A 15,555-nucleotide genomic window follows, 5' to 3' on the forward strand; every position below is an offset into this window, starting at 1 on the left:
AAATCGTAACAGATTTCTGTCCGTGTAGATAGCGTTTGGTTGGTCAAAATTCGCCTCCTCCTTGCTCCATCATGCGCAATGCTTCACCTTTCTGATACCACCATAATTACAGACGATATAAATACGATGCTAGTAGGCTTCAGAACACTATAGTACGACATTTAGAGGTAGCGTGGACTAACTACATCAAAAATGAAGAAAATATTATTTTATGTTTGCACTTTTGTGTTCGTCGTAAGTATTTTTTGTCATAAACATTAAATATAAATAGAAGGTTAAAAATTTTTCTAGAGACATAAAAAAAGTCCCTTACAACGTAATTATAAATAAATTATAACTATTATATTTTTGTTACAAATATGTATGTAATTAACACATCGCAGATACTTATATACAAAACGTAATTATAATATAACTTAGGGAGCACATAGAAAGAACAATAATATATTTTATTATAGAGACGATATGTGTCACATAAATTTGAGGGTACTTTAGAAGAACATAGATATATTTCTTCAATATAATATATGTATAATCATGACATTTACAAATGTAATCTACACACACGTAACTCAAAATACATAACATAAACACAATAACTGTAATCTTTCATCAATTCACCTAACATTATACGATTGATACGTACAAAATGCATAAATATTATAGATACATTGAATTTATCCAGCAGTCGGAGGAGATGCTATTAACATTTTTGTGTCACATTGTCCTTGTTTTACATCTAATAGACAATATAAATGGAATGACACAAACAGCACTAATAATGTCTCTATAAACGCAATTCTATAGATTAATCACAATCAATTCCAAATTGAGTGTCACATACATAACGCAAACATTCTTTTCAAGCACTTTTTACTATCTATAGCGTAAATTATTATCATTGTTGTACCTATTTTGTATATACATATAGAAATATGTAAAAAAAAGACGTTTATATATATTATAGTAATATGTTATTGACATATTCCTGATATAAAAATAATATGTTTAAAGTTGGTGACATAAAGCAGTACCAATACATAATGTTAATCGTTACAAATAATAATATTGCATGTAACATTCTGACACTAATGTAATATTATATCTATAGTTAAGTTACATGGGTGGTTTCCTGGGATAATAACATATATATATACGCGTGTGTACTGCATATAGAAACAGCTTAATCGACATAACAAGAAAAAATTAATTAAAAATAAAATTTTATATATTTTAGTCTTTTACTGTTGACTCAAAGAAATTAGGATCCGCCAATAAGCATTACAATACCTGCCTAACTGAAACTAATGTATCGGAGGGTAAGTCTGAGCGTGTTCACACACGCACACGCGTGCCCACGCGCGCATACGTGAATCACAACTTAAATCATACCATGAAATCTCTCCGTTTTTGTAAAATAACGCTAACACCAACGGTATTTTATCGAATATTTCAGTGAATTAAAACTACATAAAATTTTTGTTTTCTTCTTCACGTTTATTAACGGTCAATATAGTGTCACTGCCGAGGGGATAACCACTTAATGTAATCGTGGGACAGAATCCTCGAAATCATTATAAAATTTATATAAAATCTCTATGTATAATCCGATAATTACATATGCAACCACGAAAAATCATTGTATAATATTAAATAAAATCGTATATTTTACCAAATTACTTCATAGTAGTGAAAAAAATTATTTGTAATCAAATGAAATCATGTAGTCTGTGGGACAATATTTCAGCTAGTGGTTACCCCCTCGGCCACTGCACTGGAAATCTATTTTTGTAACATTAAGTAAACTTTGTTAACGCCTTGAATATAAAAATATTAATATTTTATAAAATAAGAGTTATTAAAGACTATTTAAAACAAAAAAATTAAGGAAATGATTTATTTTAATTAATATTTTAATTAATAATTTGTGTACTTTACAGCCTTATTTCAAATAAATATACTGTCATTTTAAATATTTTCCAAAAACTAGGAGAACTTTAATACTTAATAACATAATATATATAATACTTTAATACATAAAAGAGATGATACATGATATTTTAAATACTTAGAAAAAGACAATTTTATCGCAAATACACATAAAAAAGGTTTTAAACACATTTGCACATTTATAATATTTTTTAGAATATGAACAAAATTTTGTAATTCTTTACATAGATACAAAATTTATATTTTTTAAAAATTAATTTCTAGATGACATGATAACAGTACAAGACATCCTACATGATCGATACAAATCCGAAAATCAAGAAAAATTAAATAAGAATGGTTGTGTCGTACAATGTATGTTTCAAAAAGATGAAATGGTAAGTAGTTTTTTATTATTTTCGTAAAAAACATCTAAGCTTGGAATCATTAAAATAATAAAATATTATAAACTTTAAAATGTAATTTATGTCATAACGACTTTTATTTAAATCTCCCTATTTAAAATTTAAAAAATTTATTTTAATATTAATTTCTGTATTATGAATTTTATTGATAATTTAATGATTTTATATATTGTCACGTTATCCAATTTAAAAAATAATATAAGAAACGTAATATACGCATTTTAAAAACAATTTAATGTATAAAGAAATTATTAATTAATATTTTATAAACTTCCCTTGTAAACTAGATGGAAGACGCAGAATATAAGGTAGAAAAGATACATACCGTATTCATCGAGAGAACAAATATTCAACCTGGAGATAAAAAATTTGAAAGGATGGAAAATTGCATAAACAAAAGTAAGTACACATTATAATCATGGTATACATATTATAATCATGTTATGTAAGGTAATTTAGATCTCAATAAATATATAATCATGTTCCGTGAAACTGTTTACAATATTAATTATTAATAAGTTTTAATGCATTCAACTAGCTATTTTAACATTACAATAAAAGTGACGAAAGAGAGAAACATATTTATTTTACTCTTTTTCTTACTCTTATACTAATTTTATTTTTCTTTTATTCCAGCAAAAGACCTTACAGAAAAATGCGAAAAAGCGTTCCTTCTTTGCGTATGTGTTTTATCTGAGCATATGCATGATTATGGGTATAATGAATCCGCAAAATAGTAAATACAAAAATAACCGAAATATAATTAACATGTTAAAATTTACATTGCACAGCATTTTCAATAAGTAGATATATGTATAAGTATATTATGATTTTCTTTCATTTGGAACGTTAATGCATAAAATAAATTTTAATTCAAATAAAATACCGACTTTTCCTTGAGAAAAACAACTTAATCGAGCAAAATTACAAATTTTTAAAAATTTTTATGATGTAGAAATAAACAGAAAATCGCGTAAATTAATAAAATAGAATTTAAAATATAAATACTTTTTAACTTAACTTTTACATTTATCTAAATTATTAAAGTTGCAATAATAGGAACATATATGACTATATAAAGATATTGAAAATTGTTTTCATACAATTCTGCATTTTTGTTTTTCTTTTTTAAAATATAAACAATTAAAATAATTAAATTTTTATTAATTTCATTTCTTTTACTTACATAGCTGTTGGTATGCGAATGTATCTACATAGCAATGTATAATAATTATATGTTCATATCAATGTACTATGCCTGATTTACATTTTACACATCAAATTATACAAAAATTTTTAATTAATTTTCATACATGTCGTTTATCATAATAAAAATATATTGACGATTATAAGCTCACACTAATTTTGTACAAACATAATTCTTGTATCATTGTCGTTTAACAATACCTTCAATGCGATATCTTGATTGCAAATTAATTACAGTTACTTTAACAGTAGATGTTATATAATTAAACAAATATAAAATTATAAACAGAACTTTACATCTTTCATTTTTTCTTTTATTTTTTCTACAATAAGTTACAAAATATACTGTCGCCAAGTACAATGCCTTGCAATAGCCGATCAGAAACGTCAATAGTAATTGGTGGTGCTTCTGATTGGCTGTCGTAAAGAATTGGGATTGACAATCAAATATTTGCAACCTATCATAAATCGCCTCTTAGGTTAATGTACCATTTGTGCCAAATTCAACTTGTTCATCAAACATTTTTAAAGTGTCTGTTACTAAAAGACTAGTCCAGAATTTAAATAAAATACATATGTAAAGATAAATTGTTGTTATATGTATTAGATAAATTTGTATAATATAAATGTTAAGAATAAATAATAAATTAAGACATAAGCACGTGAACACACATTTCAGAAAATATACGAATTAAGTTAACCAATAACTCCCCACTGTTTTTTAAGTAAAACTCAAAAACAAAATATTTATATTTTAAAATATCTCTAATCAGTAATGTATTCACCGTTTTGCACAATTTTAATCAATCTTACGAGCAATTTTATAATGCCGTTCTCAATTTGCTGTCGAGAGAGTAGCAAATTAGCAGTTGAATTCACATTGGAAATATCGGAACCACTACCCGTGTAGAAAATTGTTAGGGCTTAAAAAAGGGCCTTATAAATATACCCTAAAATTTATCGGGGCCCTATTAGGGCTTGGGCCCTACATGGCATGTAACAAATTGTTTACCAGGCCCCTATAAGGAAAAATTATCAGAGCCCTATAAGGAAATCAGAGCCTTGTAAGGAAAAATTATTAGGGCCCTATAAGGAAAAATTATCAAGGCTCTATAAGGAAAAACTATCAGGGCCGTGTAAAAAAAATTTACCAGGGCCCTGTGAGAAAAAATTATCAGGGCCTTATGAGGAAATATTACGGGAATTGATTTTATGTTAATTTGAAACGGTCACCCATCCGAATGCGAACCACCACCATTCGCGTTGCTTGACTTCTGTAATCGTACAGAAACTGCTACTTCGATGATCCATGAACACTGAATGTTGATGAACGTATAGTTGTGATATATCTGTCAATATAATCCTGATAGAAATTTGTACAATTTAACTGAACATCCAGTCAGTATTTTTTTGTACGTGCCCATACTTTTAGGGGGTGAAACACCCTTTAGAAAAAAATTTGATTTTTCTCTTTTAGAAAATTTTTTTCTATCTCTTACAGTTCTGACGATATTTGCTTCGAAAGAGAAAAATTAATTTTTTCCAAGGAGTATTTTATCCTTTAAAATTGCGAATAGGCACATATAAAAAAATACGTGTCGCTTATTTTTGTCTGGAGAATAACATACTAATATGGCATCCCTAATAAATCCTTTCCAGGCACCTATAAGTTAGCCCTAATAAATAAGTATTTATAAAATTAATACATCCCTATCAAATCCCGATAAGGGCCTTATCAGATATAAATAAGGAAGCCTTACTTATGGCATCCCTAATAAATCTTTTCCAGGCTCTTATAAGTTAGCCCTAATAAATAAGTATTTATAAAATTAATACATCCCTATCAAATCCCGATAAGGGCCTCATCAGAAATATGTTACATAATGCCATCCCTAACAAATTTCTACACAGGTATAGCAAATAGTTTAGTCACTCACAGTGTCATCTTCGTACACAGCAGAAAACTTTTTATAAATTCGAACATTTTTATCTCTGTGTAAATAAAACAGCATGATGTGCCGAAAATCATTTTTGTCCTCCATATTTAAAACAACGACATCAAATACTAAAAATTCGTTCTTAACAAATTTTTTATAAAATGCGTGTTCATCTTTCACAAAATTGTTGAATAACTGATGAAATTATAAATAAAAATTTACTAATAATATTGTTAGATGTTAACTGCATTTCGAGTATTAGTAATTTATCGTTTATATTCTCACATCTGCATGATACGCTTTTACATGATCCCTGACCTCACCTTTAATCTTCGTACACATCTGTTACTAGCAGCTAGAAATTACATTGTACGTTGTTCGATTCTGAAAAGTTCTATAATGCTCTAACTTATAGAAATAATAAAATTATATAAAAGATTTTAATAAAGGTAAATACAGTTATGCTGTATATTTGTGTTTTTTATTTTGTTGTAAATATTTTTCAACTAAAAAAATTTCACACAAATTAATTAAAAATTATACAATAAAGTTTTATTAAAAATTTTTATATAAATTAATTGCATAGGTATAATAAGATTTTCTTATATTCTCTTTGGAACATTATTAAATTAAGAGATTAATTAAACGTGAAATTAAATTTGCTAAGAAAAAGAACGCTCAATCAAGAAGAAATCTATGTATGCTACATGATTGAAATTAATTTTTATATACACGTATGCAGGGAATAGAAGTTACTTGTAACGCCGTTATGAGTTACTTTTCTTTGGTAACGATCTGGTAATACGTTACTTCATTTTTTTTGGCATCTATAACTGTAACAAAGTTACATTTTTTCGTTAATAGTAACGAATTTTACAGTTATTTTTGTTGTTACTTTTTATATTTGAACTTATTTATGATATAATGCTAACATATTTAATCTTTATTTATATTTAAGATCGTCTTAAGAATAATTTAAAAGAGTGCTTCCCAAGAAAGAAATAACAACGGAATAAACAACAGAAATGAAGCAAAGTAGGGGCTAACAAAAATGATTCCGTTCTATTTTTTTGTATCCAGACTTCTTATGGTAAAACTTTATTCTTTCGTAGCCACAACAATGATAAACGAAGATACATTTAAATGATAACATACGATTTGCGTGATTGTTGAAAGTGGTCCGAAGTCAAGAAATAACGATCTAATAATTGAGGAAGACAGATTGCTAATTCTGTACTGCTGCCTTTAAGAGGATATTTAAACGATGATATAATAGAATATCAATTTTTACTTAATGTAAATAAAAAAAAGATGGCTCCTTTTGCCTACAAATCGATTGCCAACAGTATCATTTGCCTACGTCACTTTTGTCGACAGTTCGTTTGTACACAAAAATTATTGCCTACAGCTCGATTGCTTACATGCACTTTTGCGCACAAATAAAAATTTTAGAAACGGAGTTACATTTGTCTACATGTATTATTAACTACAAATATTATTGCCTATAGATCGTTTTCCTACGCGGGCACTTTTGCACAAACATAAAATTAAGGTTAAGTTAAGTAAAAAAAATAATTTGCATTTTGAAAGCAGAAATTTGTGTTTTAAAGCAGAGAATTTGTTTTAAAATAAAGAACTTGTGTTTCTAAAGTAGAAAATTTGTGTTTCAAAACAGAATTTATGTTTTTAAAGCAGAGAATAGTACATGTAGGCAATCGAGCTGTTTAGGCAATAATACATGTAGACAATCGAGCTGTAGGCAATAATGTATATAGGCAATCGATCTGTAGGTAATACATGTAAACAAATGTGATATTTCTTCTCTGAAAATTTTGTGTGCGCAAAAGTGCTTGTAGGCAATAATACATGTAGGCAATAGTACATGTAGGAAAATATATCTACGTTTCTAAAATTTTTATTTGTGGGTAAAAGTACATGTAGGCAATCGAGCTGTAGGCAATAATTTTTGTGCACAAACGAACTGTCGGTAAAAGTTATGTAAGCAATCGATTTGTAGGCAAACGGGATCCTCCGTAAATGTAACGAAAATAAAGTTCCTTTATTTACAGTTGACAACATTTTACAATTTTTAGCATTTTAAAATCGTTTTTCTTAACTTTTTTGTGTATGTAATTTTTACACAAATTTTATTACTGTTATTATTTTAAAAAATGTTACAACAGTAAATTTTTCATTTAATCTGATCTTGTTTTCATATTTAAAAAGTATACTTTGAAAAAACCTTTTATAAAATTGTAAGAAGGTAACCAAAATTATTTTTTATGGAAAGAAGCAAATACAGTCGGATTTCCGTAAAGTTAACCCCCGTAAAAATCATGTCTTAACCTCCCATATAGTAATTGAGCACATATGCTCACACACACGCGCATTTGTTTGCTTTTACGGAGGTTGGTCGGTCTCGACAAGTTAGTTTTATAGAGATTCGACTGTATATAGCAGGTTCTATACATGCTTTTTCCAATGAATTTTTCTATTATTAAGAAAGGAATTTAAAAAATCCGCAGAAAATGGTTCTTCTTTCGGAAATTTTCTGAAAAAAGAATTTTCATTTTTCATTGAATATTCTTGTAGCTCATCTCGAGATCTTTCCAAAACATTTTGATAAAGTGTACTTCTTCTTTAAATACTTTTTGGATTATAGGGCTTGAAAGTTACAATATCACCGGCATTAGCATTACTTAAGGTATCTAATCTATGACTAAAACCTCTTGAATATTGTTCAGGATCATGACCTAGATAACATTTATCAAGATCAAGGTTATCGGAGGTTGTTCTTCTTATTTTCAATTTCACTTATTTCTTGCTGGGTCTTCTAATGCATTTATATAGGTAATAAAATTAAATTAAAATATATTAATTAAAGAAGTATATTAAAGAGATAAAAATATTCATGTTAAATGTTTTGATATTTAATTAGTTCGTGTGTAATTTTTAGAGTACAAAAATATTTACAAGTGTGCTTTCGCACTTGTAAGTATTCTTGTACTCTAAATGTTCAAAATTAAACCAATGTTAGCAAATTTTTTTTACATGAACGTTGAAATTTTATTTTTTAATGTTTATTATAAAGATAAATAAATATTTACAATACTAGTTATATCATTCGGTGTTAACTGCGCTACCACGATTAAATTGTAAAAATTGCATATTCACTATCCTGATTAAAACGTTGTTTTAATTAGAAATTTTTAAATGCTCTACAGCAATACTCTTGACGATTGTTACTCCGATATTCGTGACGTGATGTTTATGAAAAATACGACAACGTGATATAAAAGGTTAATAAGAATAAAAAAACATAAAAGGTCTCCATTATTTGTTTAACATAAGTATAATTAAAAATAGATATAAAAACAATAACTGAGAAAATACGAAAATTAAAACGCTACAGAATACAATACAAAAAACAATGCACGTTTCGACCTTATATTTAGGTCCTTTTCAGATGTACAAAGAAATTTTTATGCGCAGTAAAAATTAATATTCCAAGATTAAGAAAGCGACAGTTTTGTTACTTATAGTTAGATGAATGTTAAGTCAGAGACACGGAAAATTGTTCGTCAAGCGATTGGTTGATCCATTTTCAAGAACATAAAAACATAAAAACGTTATAAGTTATCAAAACTAAAATTAGAACAAACATAATACGTCTCTCTGGTAAAAAGTTCACCATTGAGTCCAACAATTGAGAAAATCCATGTTAATGTTGAAATAACCGTTAAAATTTAATATCAAAAGAAGTAAAAATTAGTATCACAATTGTAAGTGTATAACGTCCAATGTATAAAATAAAGAAAACCGTCCGTCGCGTAAAGAAACGTTATCGATGGATTTAACTGTAGTGTAATAAATCTTGGCAATACAAAGTTGAACATTGTTTATAATCGGAATATATGATTTATGAAGACCTTCTGTGTCTATCTGTAGGTTAAGACTGTTTCTCTGTTTTTTAATGTTAAGTATTTCTAAGACAAGGCATTTATTGTAAACCGGTTCGTCATCCAAGATTTGAATATTGTTCCAATCATAGTCATGCCCCAATTGCAATCGATGGTCTGTTATTACCGATTTAGAGCTAGTGTTCCATCGTATGTGATTTTGATGTTCTGAAATCCGTGTTTTCAACTTCCTTCCCGTTTGTCCCACGGGCATCACAGTCATTACAAATTATCTTATAGACAGCATTAGACTACGAGAAAGAGTCCAAAGAATCTTTATGTACTTTAATATATTTCTGTAATTTGTTTGAACTATAATAAGAGACCTTAATATCACTTCTATTAAATTGTTTAAATCTTTCTATTAAATTCGATACAAAAAAACGGTAAACCAAAATGGACTAATTGATTCTTTTTTATTCTCTAAGTTGTTAGTTCGAGTTAAGTTTTTCCGAGTGATATCTTTGATTCTATTATTAATAGTATCAAAAATAAACTTCAGCTGAAAATCGTTTTCTATCAAAATAATGAGTTATATTTTTAGCATGAAAAACGGGGGGGGGATCCCGTTTGCCTACAAATCGATTGCCTACAGTACCTTTTGCCTACATCACTTTTGCCTACCATGTATTATTGCCTAATACAGCTCGATTGCCTACAGCTCGGTTGCCTACATGCACTTTTGCACACAAATAAAAATTTTAGAAACGGGGTTACTTTTGCCTACATGTACTATTGCCTACAGCTCGATTATCTACATATATTATTGCCTAATACAGCTCGATTGCCTACAGCTCGGTTGCCTACATGCACTTTTGCACACAAATAAAAATTTTAGAAACGGGGTTACTTTTGCCTACATGTACTATTGCCTACAGCTCGATTATCTACATATATTATTGCCTAATACAGCTCGATTGCCTACAGCTCGATTGCCTACAGCTCGATTGCCTACATGTATTATTGCCTACAAGCACTTTTGCGCACACAAAATTTTCAGAGACGAAATATCACATTTGTTTACATGTATTACCTACAGATCGATTGCTTATATACATTATTGCCTACAGCTCGATTATCTACATATATTATTGCCTAATACAGCTCGATTGCCTACATGTAATATTCTCTACTTTAAAAACATAAATTCTGTTTTAAAACACAAATTTTCTGCTTTAGAAACACAAGTTCTTTATTTTAAAACAAATTCTCTGCTTTAAAACACAAATTTCTGCTTTCAAAATGCAAATTATTTTTTTTACTCTTAACCATTATTTTATGTTTGTGCAAAAGTGCCCGCGTAGGAAAACGATCTATAGGCAATAATATTTGTAGTTAATAATACATGTAGACAAATGTAACTCCGTTTCTAAAATTTTTATTTGTGCGCAAAAGCGCATGTAGGCAATCGAGCTGTAGGCAATCGAACTGGAGGCAATAGTACATGTAGGCAATAGTACATGTAGGCAATAGTACATGTAGGCAAAAGTAACTCCGTTTCTAAAATTTTTATTTGTGCGCAAAAGCGCATGTAGGCAATCGAGCTGTAGGCAATCGAACTGTAGGCAATAGTACATGTAGGCAATAGTACATGTAGGCAAAAGTAACCCCGTTCTAAAATTTTTATTTGTGCCCAAAAGCGCATTTAGGCAATCGAGCTGTAGGCAATAATACATGTAGACAATCGAACTGTAGGCAAAAGTGATGTAGGCAAAAGGTACTGTAGGCAATCGATTTGTAGGCAAAAGCAACCATCTTGAAAAACGGGATCCGACAGCAAAAGAACTCTCTCCACCAAACTAAAAATTAAACCTTTTTTTTGGAACGTCGGATGGGTGGAAAAAAAATTTTAAAATCTGCTTCAAAATGTGGGTTTATGGTACCAAGTGATGTATATGATTATTTTTTTCTGTGAATATTTAGTTTATACTGAAGAGGATTTAAATTCGGATCGGAACGTATATTTATCTTTTTTAGTAAAGTATATTTAATTACACACCTACAACCTGTGTTGGCTCTCAAAGACTTCTCTCTAACGTTTTGATAAACAATAAAAAAATGCAAGTCCAATACCATACAAGTTAAATAACGTACACTCAGAAAAAAATTTTGTTGATATGTGACCAACAAAAAACTTTTCGTTGTCCTAACCAAAATTTCATTAGCATAACCAAATTTTGGTTAGGACAACGAAAAGTTTTTTGTTGGTCACATATCAACAAAACTTTTTTCTGAGTGTACCTTTCTAATTTTTAAAAAGGCATAATTAGTTAGGTTAAAAATTCTAAGCAGAAATATATATAATGCTTCCTTATGGCAATTGATCTATTTAAAAATTTCTGTTTTATATATATGTAAGCTTATTCCAAGGTTATTCTTCATTTACACTAATCATTAGAAAACTGGACATATTCTAGAATATACAGTGAAGATAAACACAAACGCCTGATTCACTGACGTAAATATGTAATGCTTCCTTATGGCAATTGATCTATTTAAAAATTTCTGTTTTATATATATGTAAGCTTATTCCAAGGTTATTCTTCATTTACACTAATCATTAGAAAACTGGACATATTCTAGAATATACAGTGGAGATAAACACAAACGCCTGATTCACTGACGTAACATATATATTAAAAGAATAATTATACATTTTTAAGCAGTAAGAATGAGATAATTATAAACATATGAGACACATGCGTAAGGCATATGCAACTTATATTTGCAATAATGAGAGTTTGTGTTAGTAATGGATATCATTCTATTTTCTTTTGTGTTTGTACTTCATGTTTATATGACCTGTGATTTTGCAACTCTAATCAATCCACTTTTTTATTACAGACGATATAAATACGATGATAGTATGCTTCAGAACACTTTAGTACGACATTTAGAGATAGTGTAGACTAACTAAGTCAATAAAATGAAGAAAATATTAGTTTATATTTGCACTTTTGCATTCGTTGTAAGTATTTTTTGTCATAAAAATTAAATATAAATAGAAGGTTAAAAATGTTTCTAGAGACATAATAAAAGTTCTCTTACAATTTAATTATAAATCAATTATAACCTTTATATTGTATTATTGTTACATATAAATATAATTAACAGATCACAGCAAACAAAAACGTAACCGTAATATAATTTAGAGAGTACATAGAAAGAAAAATGATATATTTCATGGTTATAGAGACGATATATAAATATCATATAATTTTGAGGGTACATTAGAAGAACAAAGATATGTTTCTTTGTTACGTTATATCAATATAACAATCACTTAAAATTGTAATATAACATACACATAACTCAATATACATAACATGAATACAACTATAATCTTTAAGCAACTTAACGAACTTTATACGACTAATAAGTATAAAATACGTACTACAGATATACATTGAATTTATCCTATTTTCAGCCGTCAGGGATGCATTTGAGGAGACACTATTAGCGTTTTTTGTGTCATTCTTTCCTTTGTTTTACATTTAATAAACAATATAAATGGAATGACACAAACAGTTCTAATAATGTCTCTCCAAACACAGCCCAGTAAATTACATATGATCAAGTTCAAAATTTAATGTTATATGATGCTACATTATTTTCATGCACTTTTTACTATTCATACAGCGTACATTTTTATCATTATTGTATTTATTTTGAGTATATTTTGTATATTCATATTGAAATATGTGAAGAAGACGTTTATACTACATAGTAGTAATATATTATTGATACATTTCTAATATAAAAATAATATGTTTAAAGTTGGTGACATAAAGCCGTACCGATACATAATATTAATCGTTACAAATAATAATATTGCATGTAACATTCTGACACTAATGTAATATTATATCTACAGTTAAGTTACATGGGTGGTTTCCTGGGATAATAACATATATACGCGTGTGTACTGCATATAGAAACAGCTTAATCAAAATAACAAGAAAAAATTAATTAAAAATAAAATTTTATATATTTTAGTCTTTTACTGTTGACTCAAAGAAATTAGGATCCGCCAATAAGCATTACAATACCTGCCTAACTGAAACTAATGTATCTGAGGGTAAGTCTCTCTCCGAGCGCGTATTCACAGCACACACGCGCGCACGCACACATAAAACACTGTTTAAATCATACTATGAAATCTTTTCGTTTTTGCTAAATAACGCTAACACCAACGGTACTTTCATTTATCGAATATTTCAATAAATTAAAACTGTATAAAATTTGTTTTCTCCTTCTCATTTAATAATGGTCAATATAGTGTCACTGCACTGAAAATCAATTTTTGTAACATTAAGTAAACTTTGTTAATGTTTTGAATATAAAAATATTAATATTTTATAAAATAAGAGTTATTAAAGACTATTTAAAACAAAAATTAAGGAAATGATTTATTTTAATTAATAATTTATGTATTTTACAGCCTTATTTCAAATAAATATACTGTCATTTTAAATATTTTCCAAAAACTAGGAGAACTTTAATACTTAATACATAATATATAATACTTTAATACATAAAAGATGATATACATGATAATTTAAATACTTAGAAAAAGACAATTTTATCGCAAATACACATAAAAAAGGTTTAAAACACATTTGCATATTTATAATATTTTTTAGAACATAAACACAATTTTGTAATTCTTTACATAGATACAAAATTTAAATTTTCCAAAAATTAAATTTCTAGATGACATGATAACAATACAAGACTTAATACATGATCGATACAAATCCGAAAATCAAGAAAAATTAAATAAGAATGGTTGTGTCCAACAATGTATATTTCAAAAAAATGGATTAGTAAGTAATTTTTATTATTTTCTTATTCTTTTAAAAAGCATCTCAGTTTGGAATCGTTAAAATAATAAAATATTATAAACATTAAAATGTAATTTAGGTCATAACGACTTTTATTTAAATGTCGCTGTTTAAAATTTAAAAAATTTATTTTAAAATTAATTTTGAATTATTAATTTTATTGGTAATTTAATGATTTTATATATTGTCACGTTATCCAATTAAAAAAATTAATATAAAACATAATATACGCATTTTAAAAACAATTTAATGTAAACATATTATTAATTAATATTTTATAAACTTTCCTTGTAAACTAGATGGAAGACGCAGAATATAAGGTAGAAAAAATGCATACCACATTCATTGAGAAAACAAATATTCAACCAGGAGATAAAAGATTGGAAAGGCTGGAAAATTGCATAAACGAATGTAAGTTATACATATTATAATCGTGTTATGTAAGGTAATCCAGATCTCGATAAATATATAATCATGTTCAGTGAAACTGTTCACAATATTAATTATTAATAAGTTTTAATACATTCAACTAGCTATTTTAACATTGCAATAAATGACGAAAGAATATGACATATTTATTTTACTCTTTTTCTTATACTAATTTTATTTTTCTTTTATTCCAGCAAAAGATCTTACAGAAAAATGTAAAAAAGCGTTCCTTTTTGCCGTATGTTTTTTAAAATCTGAACAAGAGCATATGCATGATTATGGGTATAGTGAATCCGCAAAATAGTAAATACAAAAATAACCGAAATATAATTAATATGTTAAAATTTACATTGCATAGCATTTTTTATAAAAACATATATGTATAAATATATTATGGTTTTCTTTCATTTGGTACATTAATACAAATAATAAACTTTAATTTAAATAAAATACCGACTTTTCCTTGATAAAAACAACTTAATCGATCAGAATTACAAACTTTTTAAAATTATAATGCTGTAGAAGTAAACAGAAAATCGCGTAAGTTAATAAAATAGAATTAAAAATATACATGTATACTTTTTAACTTTAACTTTTACATTTATCTAAGTTATTAAATTTGCAATATAATAGGAACATATATGGCTATAAAGATATTGAAATTGTTCTCATACATGGAGAGAAATGATTTTGTTATAGGAACAAATCAAGAGAATGCAAATGTTTGTGATACTTGTTAAAAAAACGATCGATTTGTTACGATTGCAAATTAATTCGTCAATGTAACAAATAGTATCGCTAACAAATAAGAGGCTCATGTATATAA

At 27.5% G+C, this 15,555-nt stretch overlaps 2 protein-coding genes across 2 annotated transcripts; both read left to right on the top strand.

Moving 5' to 3' along the window:
* Positions 1–83: 83 nt before the first annotated feature.
* Positions 84–3,247, top strand: LOC108757954 (pheromone-binding protein Gp-9-like). Its single transcript, XM_018502661.1, has 5 exons — positions 84–234; positions 1,238–1,319; positions 2,215–2,327; positions 2,642–2,753; positions 2,991–3,247. The coding sequence occupies exons 1-5, from the start codon at positions 193–195 to the stop codon at positions 3,089–3,091; spliced, it is 450 nt and encodes a 149-aa protein (XP_018358163.1). The 5' UTR covers positions 84–192; the 3' UTR covers positions 3,092–3,247.
* Positions 3,248–12,342: 9,095 nt separating this feature from the next.
* Positions 12,343–15,074, top strand: LOC108757957 (pheromone-binding protein Gp-9). The gene is made up of 5 exons (XM_018502664.1): positions 12,343–12,424; positions 13,453–13,534; positions 14,170–14,282; positions 14,600–14,711; positions 14,924–15,074. The coding sequence occupies exons 1-5, from the start codon at positions 12,383–12,385 to the stop codon at positions 15,031–15,033; spliced, it is 459 nt and encodes a 152-aa protein (XP_018358166.1). The 5' UTR covers positions 12,343–12,382; the 3' UTR covers positions 15,034–15,074.
* The last annotated feature ends 481 nt before the right edge of the window (positions 15,075–15,555 follow it).

The sequence above is a fragment of the Trachymyrmex cornetzi genome, unplaced genomic scaffold (genome assembly GCF_001594075.2).
Source record: "Trachymyrmex cornetzi isolate Tcor2-1 unplaced genomic scaffold, Tcor1.1 scaffold1480, whole genome shotgun sequence".
Classification (NCBI taxonomy): Eukaryota; Metazoa; Arthropoda; class Insecta; order Hymenoptera; family Formicidae; genus Trachymyrmex; species Trachymyrmex cornetzi.

Excerpts from the sequence above, each read along its gene's own strand:
- LOC108757954 (XM_018502661.1), top strand. The coding sequence starts at position 193 with ATGAAGAAAATATTATTTTATGTTTGCACTTTTGTGTTCGTC. Across the intron at positions 235-1,237 it reads TTTGCACTTTTGTGTTCGTC|TCTTTTACTGTTGACTCAAA; the intron begins GTAAGTATTTTT and ends TATATATTTTAG. Across the intron at positions 2,328-2,641 it reads TGTTTCAAAAAGATGAAATG|ATGGAAGACGCAGAATATAA; the intron begins GTAAGTAGTTTT and ends CTTGTAAACTAG.
- LOC108757957 (XM_018502664.1), top strand. The coding sequence starts at position 12,383 with ATGAAGAAAATATTAGTTTATATTTGCACTTTTGCATTCGTT. Across the intron at positions 13,535-14,169 it reads TGAAACTAATGTATCTGAGG|ATGACATGATAACAATACAA; the intron begins GTAAGTCTCTCT and ends TTAAATTTCTAG. Across the intron at positions 14,283-14,599 it reads TATTTCAAAAAAATGGATTA|ATGGAAGACGCAGAATATAA; the intron begins GTAAGTAATTTT and ends CTTGTAAACTAG.